The sequence below is a fragment of the Rhinopithecus bieti genome, unplaced genomic scaffold, assembly GCF_001698545.2.
Source record: "Rhinopithecus bieti isolate Rb0 unplaced genomic scaffold, ASM169854v2 scaffold_13400, whole genome shotgun sequence".
Taxonomy (NCBI): domain Eukaryota; kingdom Metazoa; phylum Chordata; class Mammalia; order Primates; family Cercopithecidae; genus Rhinopithecus; species Rhinopithecus bieti.
In genome coordinates, this window is record NW_016807991.1 from 4,140,581 (window position 1) to 4,156,204 (window position 15,624).

Sequence of the window (15,624 nt, forward strand, 5' to 3'; positions counted from 1 at the left end):
CCCGGCCCCTTTTTTGTATTTTTAGTAGAAATGGGCTTTTGCCATGTTGGCCAGGCTGGTCTTGAACTCCTGGCCTCAAGTGCTCTGCCCACCTCAGCCTCCTTTGGCGTGAGCCACGGCACCTATCCCTGCCTCCTTTCAGGTATGGCTTCAGGCACCCCCAAATTCACTCACAAGGGCCCGACCCTCCTTGCCCCATCAGCACATGTGGCATTGATGTCGTTCTATCCCATCTGACCTACTGTCCATCTAACGTGCCTAGAGATGGACTTCTTATCCAGTCTTTGTCCAGGGCCAAACCCCCTCCCCTGAGCCAGGACAACCTACTCATCTCAGTATCTGGGGGAGACCCTGCTACCCAGAGGAGACCTGGACAGAGTGGGGGCTGGAGTGCGGCCACGTACAGAATGAAGGTCTCGTCCCAGACGGGGTTGAGTGTCTGGGTGATGACCTGCGTGCGGTGGGTCTGCTCCTCGGGGATGGTGTGCCTCACCACAGCCTTCTGCCGATGCCGGGACCCGGGGCTGCCCCCCGGCACACCTACCCCCTGCTCAATGCCCAGCAGGCAGTAGGGGTCGCTGAACCCTGGAAAGGAGTGGGGAAGACGAGGCAGCCAGGGAATCGGCTGGGTCCTTGGGAGAGGCCCTCATCACCCTCGCCCGGGGCTGAGCCTCCTCCTGGGGAGAGGGAAGAGGACCAGCAGCATGGGAGCCAGCACTGCAGAGCTTCTAGGAGGTGGGTGCTCCCACTAAGAGTCCAGGGCCAGGCTGTGATGGGAGAGGAAGGAGCCAGGAAGAAGCCCCTCGGGGACCCCGCCCCGCGCTCACCACTGACATCTTTGCCCAGAATGCCCTTGGCCTGTTTCACTGTTGCCTTCAGACAAAATACTGGCTTCTGGAGGGACAGGAGGGACGGCCTGAGTCCCTGAGGGGGCTGGGCTTCCCAGGCCCCTCCTTGCGCAGGGTGGCCCCGGCCCCAGGTTACCTCGAGCTCCCTGACCCTCTGCAGCGCCTGCTGGTGCTCCTCGGGCTCCACGTGGAAGGCCTGGTGGGGAGGCAGGCGGGTGGGTGGCTGGGGGCACGAGACAGGGCAGCTGCAGGAAGGGGGTTGGGGTGGGGGCTGGGCTCACCTCCTGCAGGTACCGCAGCAGCTCAGAGGCCTCCGTCACATGGTTGGGTTCAGGCTGACCCAGGCGGTGCAGGACAGTGTAGAGTGCGTCCTCGTAGAGCAGGGCCCGCTGAGACACACGGGGTCACCTTGGGGACCCCACCAGCCACCCCTGGCACCAATACCTCTCGCTAAGGGCAGGACAAGGGGCGGCTTGTGCAGCGGAGGGAGTTGAGACCCAGGAGTCCCCTCCTCACCGCAAGTTGCTTGCTGCCATCAGCGTCGGCCAGCAGGAGGATGCACAGCCGCCCTCCCCACCTCTCTGCACCCCAACACTCTGACTCTTACCTGCTCAGGAGAGAAGTGGTGGGACGGAGGCTGGATCTGCAGAGCAAGGTGGAAAGGCAGAGTGTCCTGGGAGGCCCAGAGCAGGCTCAGATGGACAGGAACGGCTCCTCCAAAGCCTGAACCAGGCCAAGGGTATGGGGGCCCCAGCACCCTGGCCTCCAGCCCCACTGATGCCCCGCACCTGTTCCCCCAGCAGGCCTCCTGGAGGTCCATCCCCTGGCCCGCCGTGGCTGAGGTCCATGGGCGCCCAGCAACGCAAGCCCTCCACGCCCGTACCCCACCTCCCTTCCTTCCCCAGAGGAAACAGCTCTGCTTATCGGTGGCGGCTGCTCCTCACCCAGCAGCGGAAGTGAGGCTCAGCAGCGGAGGTGAGGGGGGTGCCACGCCGGCCTAGGGGTCTGCTGCTCCCCGAACAGCTCACCCCACAGCAGGGACACCCCCACCTAACGGAGTCTGCTCCTTTGGAGCTGGAGGAGCAGGGGATGGGGAGTCAGGCCCACCAGAGGTAGGGGTTCAGAGAGGCTCAGACCGCAGGGCCTGAGGCTCACAGTGGCCCAGAGTACACCTGGCAGCCCCTGCTCTGCTGGCCCAGGAGGCTCTCCCCAGGGTGGGGTAGACAGGGGAGGGTCCCTGGTCCCCAGTCCCAGCCTTCGAGAGGTGGGGCCAGACAGCAGGGCACCCACACCCGAGACCGCAGTGCTCCCCAAGGCCAGCTGTCTCCCCATTGAGGTCACTCCTACCTCCGGGGCTGTTTGGGGCAGGGGGTCCTGTAGATCTCTGACTCTGCGGCGCCTTATCTTGATGGCCTGGCGCAAGAGGGGAGGGCGCTGCTGCAGATGGGAGAGGAGTGTCGCCATGGTGGCCTTCTCTGCCCTTCCCTGTCCGTTGGTGCTGGGTGAAGACAGCGAAGCCACAGGATTATGCAAAGAGCCTGGGGCTGCCACCCTCTGTCAGGGGAGGGCGTAGGGGAGGGTGGTAGGGGGGACGGAAGGGTGAGGGTTTCACCGCTTCGGAGAGGCAGTCTCCCAGGCCCCCTGCACCTTCCCCAGCCGGGATCCCTACAGGACCCTCCTCTGGCTGGAGCAGAAGGTGGACTCTGTGGGCAGGCCTGGCCCCGCCCCACCCTCCCACAGGGGCCCTAGGAAGGGGCCAATGCTCTCAGCAGGGGGCGGGGGGTCCAGAACAGGCAGGCAGCATCCTCCCCCATCCATGTGCTGTGCCCAGGCTTGGCAGGACCCTGAGGGAAGCTGACATGGGCCCCAGGGGGTTCTCGCCCCACTTCCTCAAGTGCATCCAAACGTGGGGTGGGGCTCAAGGTGAGGGCTCCCAAGAGGCGTCTCCCTGGAGGACAGCCAGTTGCTCAGCCTGCCTGGCCCCACAGGTGACATTCCATGGAGATGACGGGGCCAAGCTGTGCTCGGCAGGGACGGCCCTGTGCCCTTGTCCCCACCTTGGCGGTCAGGAGGGTGCTCTCTTCAAACGCCCTTGAAGGGGGCTTAGCCAAGTCCCAGAGAGCTCCGGGCCAGGATGGCCAGAAGGCAGAGCGGCCGCTGCCCAATCTCTCCCGAGGACAGACTTGGCTCCGGGGGGACGGGAAAATGCACCTCAGCATGGGGCTTTCCCAGAACTCTGTGCCCAGTGCTGGGCTGGGGGACTCGGGGGCACGTGGGCCTGGCCACGGCCTTTGGCCATTTCCCACCCTCCTGTCCCTTCAAGTTCACAGCAGGGCACGTGATGTGGGTGGTGGTGAGCCAGCTCGGCTACCCCAGTGTCCCTGTCACAGGTCCCGACATGCTCCAGGGCTGACTCAGCCTCCCCTCTCCAGCAGCCAGGACTTGGGCCAGGGCTGCCATTCCTCAAGGAGCCAGCAGGGGACAAGGTGTTGACCCCAACCCCTCCCATCCAGGCTGATGATGGGCCGAATCCACCTCTGTCCCAGCCAGGTCCGGGGGACTCGGTGGGGGAGGGACACAGCTGCTGAGCAACAACCACAGGAACTGGCTCCAGAGGCCAGAGCTGTCCTGGGGACCAGACAGCTGGGCCGTGAGAATGGGGATCCTCCCATGGGAGGGAACTGTCCCGGGAACCTCCAGGGCCCTCGGCAGCCAGACGGCTCTCCTTCCGGAAGAGACCGCCTGGGTCACCACATGCAGAGCCAGAAAGGGTCCAGTTACTTCATTTTTACTATTTCACATTTTCAGCAAACAAATCAAGGTGCAAACAGGGTTTATTTCACATTAATATATTAACTGGATTTTTTGTCAAATAAATAGGGAATTCTCTTTAGATAACCTTCTCCTCACGTCATGGCCAGTCCAGGAACAAACAAGAGCGAATGTTAGCGCATCCAGGGGCACGAAGCTTAAGGGGAAGAAGCAGGCTGGGGGGCTAGTGGCAGGTCCCGGCTGGCACGAAGGGTCAGGGGCCCTTGTTTCCAGCCCCACCCAGCAGCCCAAAAGTGGACAGACATGCATCCTCTGGTTCCAGTCGGGAAACTCCTTCTAGAGGGAAGTGAGAGGTGAGGGACAGCAAATTCCAGAAACACCAGCAAAAGGCAGAAGCGCTTCCTCCCAGCCTCGGTGGCCCTGCCCAGACGCCACCCAAGCCCTGGAAGCTCATTTTACAGCTTCAAAAGTCACACGGGGTGGCAACAGCATGACCCAGGACAAGGAAGGGAAGGACGGGTGGCGGGGCTGCAGCTGGACCCTGGCTGAGTGGAATGTGGACACGGTGGCCTTCTGAGACCAGCATAGACCAGCGGAGGGAATGTGAGCAGGGCCTGGCAGGGCCGGGGAAGACACCTGGCTGGTCTGAAGTGGCTCATGAGGCTGAGTGTAGCAGCGGCTGCCAGACTGAGGGAGCTGGACTGCGGTGGAGGAGGTGGCCAGAGAGTCCCTTTGAGGGGAGAAGCTGAGAGTGAAACAGGAACAGGGGATGCCCTGTGCTCCCAGGAAAGCCCCAGACGGTGCGTGAGGCACACTGGGCAGCGTTGTGGGCTCTGGGCTGGCATGGGAAGCTGGGCGGCACCTCTCCTGAGGCCAGGGGCCCTAATGTCCCACAATGCTAGTTTCTGGTAATTGTTTATGATCAGACCTGGAGGGAGAACAAGGCGCCCCCTCCCCTCCCCCAGCCCCAGGGCAGCCCCGATGGGAGGGGTAGGGTACAGAGATAAGGGTGGGAGGCAGGGAGGCAGGAGGGCCTACTGGGTCTTCTTATCTTCCGGTGGGTAGTAGGGAGGTGGTGGCGGCTGGCTCTGAAGAAGAGAGAAAGGGAAAACTCGCGTTAGAAGGCTTAAAACATGGCGCGGTCTTCCCCCTGCGGCTCCCAGCGTCTGGGGCTGCGCTGGCACCGCCACGCTCTCACCGTGGGCATGTAGACGTTGTGAGGATTGCCTGGGTTGTAGTAGGCGCTGGCGGCTGCTTCTGCGGCCTTGGCTTCGGCTGTGAGAGCAAACACACCTAGTGTCAGTGACAAGTTCTCATCCCCCTGAGCTCAGCCCAGAGACCCTGGGTCCCCACGGCTCGGGGCAGCTGGTGCTGGGGGTCCAGTTCCACCAATAACAGTAGCAGGTGAGGCTTCGTGAGCATGGGCCACGTGCTGGCACGGTCCTTTCCAGGCCCATCGCATGTCTCACCTCATCTAATCCTTGAGCCAACCCCCCAGGTGCCACTGTGACCGACCAACTGAGTGTAGATGAGAGGACCAAGGCACACAGGGTGACCTTCCCTGCCCAGGCCATGTGGGTGGCTAAGGGATGGGGGTGGGGCCAGAATCTAGCTCTGCACCACCAGGCCACAGCCCTGCTGGGCCCCTGGGGCAGTCCAGGGGTCATCCATCATCTGCGGCTCTCAGCAGTCTCTGGCAATTCTGAGGCTCTCTGTGCAACCTTGGGCAGGAGAGAGCTGGTCCCGAAGGGTTGCCAGCACCCAAGGGCCCTCACCTGCAGGAGTGGAGGGGACATCGGGACCGGTGACCGGAGGTTCCATGGGCCCAGGATAGGGCGGTGGTGGGGGCTGCACGTATCCCATGGCCCCATCCATCATTGGGGGTCCTGGATAGAACTCTGCTTGGCAAGAGAGCAACAGGGACCCGGTGAGCACCCGGCTGCGGCCCCCTCCGAGGGGGCGCCTCTCCAGATCCTTTGTTAGTCCTGAAGCAGCTCAAGGAATGAAGTCTCCCTGGCCTGGGGGGAGCCTGGATAGGTGGGCTCATGAGGGGAGGGTGGGCAGCAAAGGACACACTCACCAGGCGGGGGCGGTGGATAGGGGTAGCCAGGAGGGCAGGGGTACATTCCATTGGCGACTGGCGGGGGATAGACATAGGCCCCGCTGGGCATGTAAGAGTAGCCATAGGCTCCATTGGGGGCTTCACCTCTGGAGGCTACAAGTACAAGGGGAAAGAGAAATGAGTGTGGCCTGCCTTGGGGCGGGGAGAAGGCGGTCCCGCTGCCTGCAGAGGGGAGCTACTGGGTTCCAGGAGTGTGCCCAGCAGACATGCTCTGTCCACCCCACTCCACTCTCCACCCACACTCGAGGCTGCCTTGGTCAGGGATGGGGTGATGAGAGAGGACAGGAGAGGTCAGAGCCAAGGGAAGGCAAGGGAGGTCAAGGACAAGGGTGGAGGGTGGACAGAGGCCGGGAGGGAGGCTCAGGGCTGGGGCAGGAGTGAGCTGGTGGAGGACGTCTGCTGGGCCCATCCCTTGGTCATTTTCAATGGCTGCAAAACCGCAGTTTAATGGTTGGTTTAGTGTTTGTTTTATGAGGCCATAGTAAAGTGTCCTTGAGTCCAAACAGCTTTGTCAAAACGTGACCCACCTGCTCCAGGCAGGGAAACACAGCCTCTGACGTACAGGACAGAGCTCACGCCAATGACAGCTTTTCCTTCCCAACTGCTAGGCCTGGTCAGCCTAGTGCCCAGACACTTACCTCTTGAGTGTTTAAAAAAGCAAAACAAAAAGGAAGCAAACTCAAACCAACCCTACATGTTCAGTGTGTCCTCAGCCCCTAATCTTCGGAGCCTGGATACCTTGAGATGCCACTTGGAGCATCCGCTGTCCAAACTCAATGGCGCCCCCTGCCGTGAAAGTCAACTTGTAGGAAGCAGAGCCTTCCCAGCCACCTGAGAGGGGAAGGACAGCGAATAAACACCAGAGAAAAAGAAAACTGATGCCCAAGGAGATGGCTGTTTTCCTCTCCAGGGCTTCACCCAACGCCCGGGAGGCTTGCGGGAAGCTGGGCCTGCGCTGTGATGGGGACTTCCCGGTACCATGGTTTCCAGCCTGCTGCCTGCATAGGAGCCGGCACTGCAGCCCGGCCACGCCCGGCTATACTCGCTTCCCTCTTTGCAACAACGGCCTCTCCTTCCTGGAACAAGCCTGTCCTCCCACCACTGGCCCAATATGTACACAGGTGCCAAGGCCACCTTGGTTTGGTTTTAGAGCTAACATCAAGGTTTCTTTCCACCCCCAGTCAAGCACTCGGCAGCTGTACAGGAACAAGCCCACTTGGCAACAAAAGACCTTGAAATTCAGAGCAGACCTCTCGTCCTAAAGGGGTCCAAGGACAGACTCCAGCCCCTCTAGCTTGGCTTCTGCCCAAAGAGGGACCAAGAGTGCAATAGCAAGGGTGGGCCTGGCTGGGTGTCAAGGGGAAGGCAAGTTCAATGCAGAGGTCTCTGGGGCCTGCCAAAAAGCCAGCCCCAAAGCAGGGTGACTCTGGCTTCGCAGAGGCAGTTGCCTCTTCCTGGCTCTCACGAAAAGGCCCCTCTCAAGAACTGATGCAGCTCCTTCCTGAGTCTAAAATTTGTATGCACTCGCCAAGTCGCACTAAGCATCTTGACTCAAGTCTGCAAGCTTCTGCAGACTTCACGCTCTGAAAAGCTGATCTGAGCTGCCGTCTTTAATGCCAGCATTTTCCCCAGCTCTTGGCAATCAAACCCCACCAGCTGGCAGCCCAGAGCTGGGAAGAGGTCATGGCTAGGGTGATAAGGGTCTGAAGGGGACACCCCCAGGGCGGCAGTCAGAGGCTCCCAGGGCACCTCTCTGGAAGCCCCATCCGTGTCCCTGAGTTCCCATCACCTACCTCCTGCTTCTGCCTTCACTGTTCCCTTGATGTAGTTTGCACCAAATACAGGCTGCTTGATCTCACAGTCTTTCATGAGATAAAATGGCATCATAAAGGACTGCATGGCATCCTTGCCCTTGGACAGAAAGATGACCTGCAGGGAGAGAGGGTGAGGTCATCAGCACCGAAAGCACAGCCCACGCTGCCCTGCTTCCCGGGAGTGACGAGTCTGCTCCCAGTGCCAGGGTCCAGTAGCCCCACGGCTCTCTCTGTGCCAGACACTCCTGGAGAGAGCTTTGGAAAGGGAAAGGGCTCACTGCAGCCTGGAGAGGCCAAGCTCACGTACATGGGAGAAAAACGTACTGGTCACAGACAGTATCTATGAGCAGGGCAGACTGCTCTGTCACTGACATGGTGGTGGTGAGGTGGTGGCGGTGGTGCCTAAGTGAAGGGGCCTACGAAGGAGGAAGGACAGGCAGAGGCAAGGGAAGGACAAGGAGAGGCAAGGCAGGGATGGGTTCCTCAAAGGGGAGGCCTCCAGCCTGAGCTCTCCAGAACCGAGCAGGATAGTGCAGTGGTCGCTAGCTCCCACTGAGGCGGACTATAAACAGCAACAAGAGCTCTCCTGGAGCCTGTGCCTGGAGAACCGCCTGGGTTTTCTTTTTTCTTTTAATTTTATTTATTTATTTTTCGAGACGGAGTCTTGCTCTGTCGCCCAGGCTGGAGTGCAGTGGCGCCATCTGGGCTCACTGCAAGCTCCGCCTCCCGGGTTCACGCTATTCTCCTGCCTCAGCCTCCCGAGCAGCTGGGACTGCAGGCGCCCGCCACCTCGCCTGGCTAATTTTTTGTATTTTTAGTAGAGATGGGGTTTCACTGTGTTAACCAGGATGGTCTCGATCTCCTGATCTCGTGATCCGCCCGTCTCGGCCTCCCAAAGTGCTGGGATTACAGGTGTGGCCACCGCGCCCGGCCTTTTTATTTTTTTGAGACGGAGTCTCACTCTGTAACCTAGGCTGGAGTACAGTGGACCGATCTTGGCTCACTGCAGCCTCTGCCTCCCAAGTTCAAGCGATTCTTTCGCCTCAGCCTCCCGAGTAGCTGGGACTACAGGCGCCCACCACTACGCCCGGCTAATTTTTTGTACTTTTAGTAGAGACAGGGTTTCACCATGTTAGCCAGGATGGTCTCGATCTCCTGACCTCGTGATCCGCCCGCACCGGCCTCCCAAAGTGCTGGGATTACAGGCTTGAGCCACCGTGCCTGGCTTTTCTTTTTTTGGGGCAGGGTCTCACTCTGTTGCCCAGGCTGGAGTGCAGTGGCATGATCCCAGCTCACTGCAGCCTCAACCTCTCCCGGCTCCAGTTATTCTCCACCTCAGCCTCTTGGGTAGCTGGGACTACAGGCATGTGCCACCAACACCCAGCTTATTTTTATATTTTTTGTAAAGATGGGGTTTTGCCATGTTACCCAGGCTGGTCTCGAAATCCTGAGCTCAAGTGGTCCGTCTGCCTTGGCCTCCCAAAGTGCTGGGATTACAGGCGTGAGCCACTGCACCAGCCTGTCTTTGAGTCTAAGCCTTGAGTAGCCACAAGCAGCAATTTTCCAAGAACATCCGTTTGTATTTCTCAACCTCTCAGAGTCCACGTGGGTAACTCTCAGGCAAGGCCTATTCTGCAGCCTGGCATTTGTCATTCTGCGGGGTAGTACCGGGCTCTCTGCCCAGTCCAGAGGCTGTGCCACGCAACTGTGCCCTGTTTACCAGATTTCTCACTCTGGATGTGCACAGTGCTTCATGGGCTACTCTCACAGAAAACAAAATATTAATAATAATAGTCTCTGGCCTCCAGGCCCAAGTCATGCCAGCGGCTGCATCCAACTCTATAGAGATTTTGCAGCAGCGGCTCTGGAATTTACATGGGTTCACTGCCCAGTGGTCAGGTCAGTTACACAAAGAGCCTGGTGGTTCTGGAATCCAGGAGCATGTGACGGAGAAACAGGCAGAGTGAGGCACTAACATTCACCAGGGTTCAGAGGCCACTTGACTCATGAGGCTGAGGCGGACCTAAGACTAAGACTCACGTCACCTCCAACAGCAACAAGCCTCTCAACCAACTGTCCTGCTGTGCAACTCACCCGGTAAGGGGTAAGGTAGACGGTGCCTTTCTTGGTCCCTTTGAAGGCTTCTGGCACGTTCTTCATGTCATTGAATGTGAGTTCCACATGATCATAGGACATTAGGATGCTGTGATGAGAAAAGAAGAAAAGCCTTGATGAGACAGTATGGAGATGCGATGTCATGCAGACACTGGGCCTTTCTCCCAAGCAGCTGCCCGGCACATCAGCTCTCATAATCCCTCAACAGTGCTGCATTCAAACCATTCATAGGGCCGGGCACGGTGGCTCACACCTGTATCCCAGCACTTTGGGAGGCCGAGGCAGGTGGATCACAAGGTCAAGAGTTTGAGAACAGCCTGGCCAACACGGTGAAACCCCATCTCTACTAAAAATACCAAAAAATCAGTCGCGGCGGGCCCCCGTAATCCCAGCTACTCAGGAGGCTGAGGCGGGAGAATGGCTTGAACCCAGGAAGTAGAGGTTGCAGGGAGCCAAGATGGCACCATTGCACTCCAGCCTGGGCAACAAGAGAGAAGCTCCAGGTGGGCGCGGTGGCTCATGCCTGTCATCCCAGCACTTTGGGAGGCTGAGACGGGCAGATCACCTGAGGTCGGGAGTGCGAGACCAGCCTGACCAACATGGAGAAACCCCGTCTCTACTAAAAAAGTACAAAATTAGCTGGGCGTGGTGGTGGGCATCTGTAATCCCAGCTACTAGGGAGGCCAAGACAGGAGAATCACTAGAACCTGGGAGGTAGAGGTTGCGGTGAGCCGAGATCGCACCATTGCACTCCAGCCTGGGCAACAAGAGCGAAACTCCACCTCAAAAAAAAAAAAAAAAAAGAGAAGCTCTGTCTCAAAAACAAATAAATTAATAAAGCCATTCATAGGGCTAGGAGCGGTAGCCCACACCTGTAATCCCAGCACTTTGGGAGGCTGAGGCGGGTGGATCGCTTGAGCCCAGGAGTTTGAGACCAGCCTGGGTAACGTGGTGAGACCCCGTCTCTACAAAAAAACTAAAAACCAAAAACAAACCCCATTAATGCAGCCATGGAAGAAACGAGCAGGTTGGGGTTCTGTAAAATTTCCCAAACTCCGCTTATACGGCCCCCAAATGATCAACATGGTAGCAGAGTTACAGGGCTCTAGAGAGGCTGCCGTCCCTCAAGTAGGTGAGGTGATCTGGCTTAACTTTTCTATTCTCTTTTAAGTCCTTTTGACAGATGTTCTGTTTTTGCTGGTCTGTTTTTCTTTTCTTTTCTTTTTTTTTTTTTTTTTTTTTTTTTTTTTTGAGACGGAGTCTCGCTCTGTCGCCCAGGCTGGAGTGCAGTGGCCGGATCTCAGCTCACTGCAAGCTCCGCCTCCCAGGTTTACGCCATTCTCCTGCCTCAGCCTCCCAAGTAGCTGGGACTACAGGCGCCCGCCACCTCGCCCGGCTAGCTTTTTGTATTTTTTAGTAGAGACGGGGTTTCACCATGTTAGCCAGGATGGTCTCGATCTCCTGACCTCGTGATCCGCCCGTCTCAGCCTCCCAAAGTGCTGGGATTACAGGCTTGAGCCACCGTGCCCGGCTGTTTTTCAACCCTAACATATAAACATGTCTAAGAGATGATCGTACAGATCACAATAGGACCTCCTTCAGGGTTCTTTTAAACCTGGGTTCTTTTTTTTTTTTTTTTGAGACGGAGTCTCACTCTGTCGCCCAGGCTGGAGTGCAGTGGCCGGATCTCAGCTCACTGCAAGCTCTTCCCGGGTTTACGCCATTCTCCTGCCTCAGCCTCCCGAGTAGCTGGGACTACAGGCTCCCGCAACCTCGCCCGGCTAGTTTTTTGTATTTTTTTTGGTAGAGACGGGGTTTCACCGTGTTAGCCAGGATGGTCTCGATCTCCTGACCTTGTGATCCGCCCGTCTCGGCCTCCCAAAGTGCTGGGATTACAGACTTGAGCCACCGCACCCGGCCTAAACCTGGGTTCTTAAGCTGGGTTTGCAGGAAAGTCCTTGAAGCCCTTGAGATGATCACGTACGTCATATGTGCATTTTTCTGAGAGGAGAGTCCACAGCTTCCATCATTCTCAAAGGAGTTCACGACTTGAAAAGTAACGTTCACTATTTTCACTATCAATTTTTTTTTTCTTTGTTATGAGACGGAGTTTCACTCTTGTTGCCCAGGCTGGAGTGCTCTGGCATGATCTCGGCTTACTGCAACCTCTACCTCCTGGGTTCAAGCAATTCTCCTGCCTCAGCCTCCCACGTAGCTGGGGTTACAGGCATGCGTCACCACGCCTGGCTGATTTTTTGTATTTAGTAGAGACGGGGTTTCACCATGTTGGTCAGGCGGGTTTCAAACTCCTGACCTCAAGTGATCCACCTACCTCGGCCACCCAAAGTGCTAGGATTACAGGTGTGAGCCACGGAGCCCAGCCTAATTATCAAATTTTGAACACTGGACTTATACTTCAATTGTTACAGACACAACTTATTCAGACAGGAGGCTGAAGCACTGTCTAAAACAAGGCGCACCTTACTTAGCAGGACTGAGCCCTAAGCCAGGCAGAAGGCCCAGCAGGATAGATACATTCTTGTTTCAGAAAGTTCCACAGAGACAGAAAGAAAAACAGTCCCCAGAGATGTTGCCAAATGGCATGAAAAGCTGGCCAGGCCTGGGAACTGACTCACACACAGAGATGCAACAAGACAGTATGAGGTGTCTCTGATCACATGATAAAAAGGTTCACACGGTTCTGTTTGTCTTCTGCCTCCCCCCATATATCACAACTTTCTCTGACTGAGGAAAGGTAGGAAACAACTGGTCTAAAAAAAGAGAAGTGGTCGGGCGCGGTGACTCATTCCTGTAATCCCAATACCTTCGGAGGCCAAGGAGGGCAGATCACGAGGTCAGAAGTTCGAGATCAGCCTGGCCAACATGGTGAACTCCTGTCTCTAGTAAAAATACAAAAAAGTAGCTGGGTGTAGTGGCAAGTGCCTGTAATCCCAGTTACTTGGGAGGCTGAGGCAGGATAATTGCTTGAACCCAGGAGGTGGAGGTTGCAGTGAACTGAGATTGTGCCATTGCACTCCGGTCGGGGTGACAGAGCAAGCCTCCATCTCAAAAAAAAAAAAAAAAAAAAAGAGAAGTACCACTCAGAGAAAAGAAGGAATTACCCATCAGACTCTGAGCAGGTAAGATAGAGGAAAAGTGAGCATGCTGGGTCACTCTAGGCATTTTCCTCTGACTCATCATAACATTCCCAAGTTACAGGGCACCTGGATGCTGGCCTTAGCTAGGTACAGGGCTCTGACTCCACAATGTTTCCTTTGGGGACTCAGGTGCCTCCTAAGCTCCTTCTGCCGTCAAGGGGCAATTCAGGTTCGGCATAGTTCAACCCAGAGCTGGCTGGTCTGATTTTCAATACCCAAGGAACAAAAGGAGAGAGAGGCCATTCAGGGCTTCTCTTGGCAGAGACTGGAGGAGAGACAGGATGCAATGAGCAAGGGGTGGGGAGGGTGGAGTGGAAAGAACCTTGAAGAGGTTAGGAGACCTTAGGAGACCTTAGGAGACCTCTGCCTTCGGAGGAGATTCAAACCAACAGGCATTCAAGAGAGAGGCAAGGGAATGACTTTACGGATCCACACAGTGCCAGGAACTGTCAGACATCTGACAAACGTCATCTGTTTAATTTCACTTTTGGGACCTCAATTTCTTACGTGGAACCTGAACAGTTCTGGAACATACTGGAAGCCTGTATGCTGGTGGTTAATCCTATTAACTTTGGAGTCAAGACTCCTTTCCTGGAATTGCCATCTCTGTTACTTACAGAGTTGCAATCTCGGGCAAGTTACTTAACCTTTCTGCCCCCCCCTTTCCCTACCTGTGAAATGTGGACAGTAGTAGATCGTACTGCACAGAATTTATTAAATAAGGTAGAAAAGGCGCAGAGCCTGACACGTAGTAACGTTGTAGACATCCAATAAGTGACAATTATTTTTGTTTGGGGCTCCTCCCAGCTACTGAAGTCAAAACTCTGGGAAGGGGTTCAAGAATCACCCCTAGGCCCCACCGGTCGTCCCATGCCAGATCCCCATGCAGACGTCCCACTCCCACCTCCCAGCTGATCACAACCTCCCGGGCCCTCCCCCGCGGCCCACTCACCTTCCTCCAACCCCGCCCCCAGCCGTTCCCCCCCCAACCTTACTCCATCAATGCTCCCCCTTCAGGGGCTTATTCCCTACCGCCCGCCGCCCGCCGCCCACTGCCTCGACACCCGAACTTTGGTCCTCTAGGATCCTTCCGCCGTGTTTTCACCTCTCCGTGTTGTTGACGATCACTCCGCCGCCCTCCGAATGATTCTTGTTGAGCGCCATAGTCTCTCCAACAGGGGTCCCGAGACTCAAAACGCAGTGAGCTTGCGCCCCTCTTCGCCCCGCCCCTAGTGGCGTCTTCTTATTAGAGTCAGCCAGTCACAGCTCGAGCGCGGAGGCTTGCCCAACCACCTGACCCGAACGTCACGTGGTAATAGTTTACTCCCTCCCCCCAGTTCCGCCTGCGTAACAAACAAGATGAAGACTACAATTCCCAGCAGGCAACGCTCCCGCAGCCTCTGCCTCTCCCTATGCTGGAGGAAGGATGCATTCTGGAACTTGTAGTCTCCTGGCTCATAGGCCGAAATTGGCTCCACAATTCACATAACCAATCGGCTTGTGCCATCCCCACTCCGCCTCTTCAGCCGGACGGAAATAAACAATTCGGCTGCTGTCAGGGACGTGAGCCTGGGGACCTCGGCCGAGCCTTACGGGAAGTCCCGCTGGCCGAATGCGACCTGGACATGGCGTGGGAGGGCCGAGCAGTCCCCTGGTGGATGGGCAGCCTTCGTTCACTCAGCAGACGTGTATGGGGCGCTTGCGTGACTCCGGGGCTTTTAGCTGAGCCCGAGGCCCCGGCTCTTGGGGACGCGGTGGACTGGCGGCGTCGGATCACCCCGCCACCCATCTCACCACCCCAAGCCCTGAGCCCGGGGGGCGGGGAGAGTCCCGCATGGGGAGGGGAGGCCGTGTGCCCCGCCTGGCTCCCACCACTTTCGCAGGCAGGCCGGGCGCCCTTTGCAGCCTCCTCGCCGGCCTCGCGGTGGCGCCGATCCCTCCGGAGCGCCCAGCGGGGTCCCGGCCGGAAGACTGAAGGCTGAGTGAGACTGGGCACGGCGCGAGACTGGCAACCTGATAACTAGGACTTACAGAATAAGACTGACTCATGCCAGCTCGTGATCCAGCCCTGGGCGTCCTCCACGGGGCAGCTGTCATTCCCTAATCGCCCCCCACCAAACCCCTGCACCTCCGAGCTGAATCCGTGAGGCGGAGAGAGGGGGCTGCACTCCCCACTTGGTGGTTCCGGTACTCGTTAACCTTAAGGAATTAGAGTTTGCTTTTCAGTAGACAGCTGCTTTCCTGACCGTGGTGGTCAACCTCTAGATCCACCTGTTCGACTTCGCTTAGCAGGGAGGTCTCCTATGTGAAGAAACAAAGCTGCCTCACTAGAAAAGATCAGGAAACCGCAGCGTTCTGTGAGGTCCGGTGCAATACCAGGTTGGACCTTGCAGGACAAGTACAGTGGATTAAGGATGGTCATAATGAAATCTGCCCCAATGGTTAGATGTATTTTGGCGTCTGCAATCTCTGCAGTCTTTAAAAAGAATTAAGTCGGCTGGGCGCGATGACTCACGCCTGTAATCCCAGCACTTTGGGAGGCCGAGGCGGGTGGATCGTGAGGTCAGAAGATCGAGACCATCCTGGCTAACACGGTGAAACCCCGTCTCTACTAAAAAATACAAAAAAATTAGCCGGGCGTGGTGGCGGGCGCCTGTAGTCCCAGCTATCCGGAGGCTGAGGCAGGAGAATGGCGTGAACCCAGGAGGCGGAGCTTGCAGTAATCCGAGATTGAGCCACTGCACTCCAGCCTAGACGACAGAGTGAGACTCCGTCTCAAAAAAAAAAAAAAAAAA

The 15,624-nt window shown here is 57.1% G+C and overlaps 2 protein-coding genes across 4 annotated transcripts in view; both read right to left on the bottom strand.

The window, feature by feature from the left end:
• UNC13D (unc-13 homolog D) overlaps nt 1–3,531 on the bottom strand; it is a 20,184-nt gene extending 16,653 nt beyond the window's left edge. Inside the window, exons 1-7 of one of the 2 annotated variants that reach the window (XM_017884701.1) lie at nt 2,496–3,531; nt 2,196–2,346; nt 1,456–1,491; nt 1,130–1,237; nt 985–1,044; nt 828–894; nt 405–585 (exon numbers count right to left, since the gene is read on the bottom strand). In XM_017884701.1, coding sequence (XP_017740190.1) covers nt 405–585; nt 828–894; nt 985–1,044; nt 1,130–1,237; nt 1,456–1,491; nt 2,196–2,312 — 569 coding nt within the window. In that variant the 5' untranslated portion in view covers nt 2,313–2,346; nt 2,496–3,531. Of the gene's footprint in view, nt 1–404; nt 586–827; nt 895–984; nt 1,045–1,129; nt 1,238–1,455; nt 1,492–2,195; nt 2,347–2,460 lie in introns of both variants that reach the window. The other variant, XM_017884700.1, reaches the window with a different exon arrangement.
• Nucleotides 3,532–3,620: 89 nt separating this feature from the next.
• Nucleotides 3,621–15,200, bottom strand: WBP2 (WW domain binding protein 2). 2 transcript variants are annotated; one of them, XM_017884702.1, is made up of 8 exons: nt 13,935–15,200; nt 9,651–9,759; nt 7,536–7,671; nt 6,481–6,573; nt 5,701–5,835; nt 5,396–5,518; nt 4,819–4,895; nt 3,621–4,708 (listed from the first exon to the last, which is right to left on the bottom strand). In XM_017884702.1, exons 1-8 carry the CDS (start codon nt 13,991–13,993, stop codon nt 4,655–4,657), a joined length of 786 nt encoding a protein of 261 aa, XP_017740191.1. In that variant the 5' UTR covers nt 13,994–15,200; the 3' UTR covers nt 3,621–4,654. The 2 variants fall into 2 exon arrangements, with proteins under 2 accessions (XP_017740191.1, XP_017740192.1); XM_017884703.1 differs by lacking the exon at nt 5,701–5,835.
• Nucleotides 15,201–15,624: the final 424 nt, after the last annotated feature.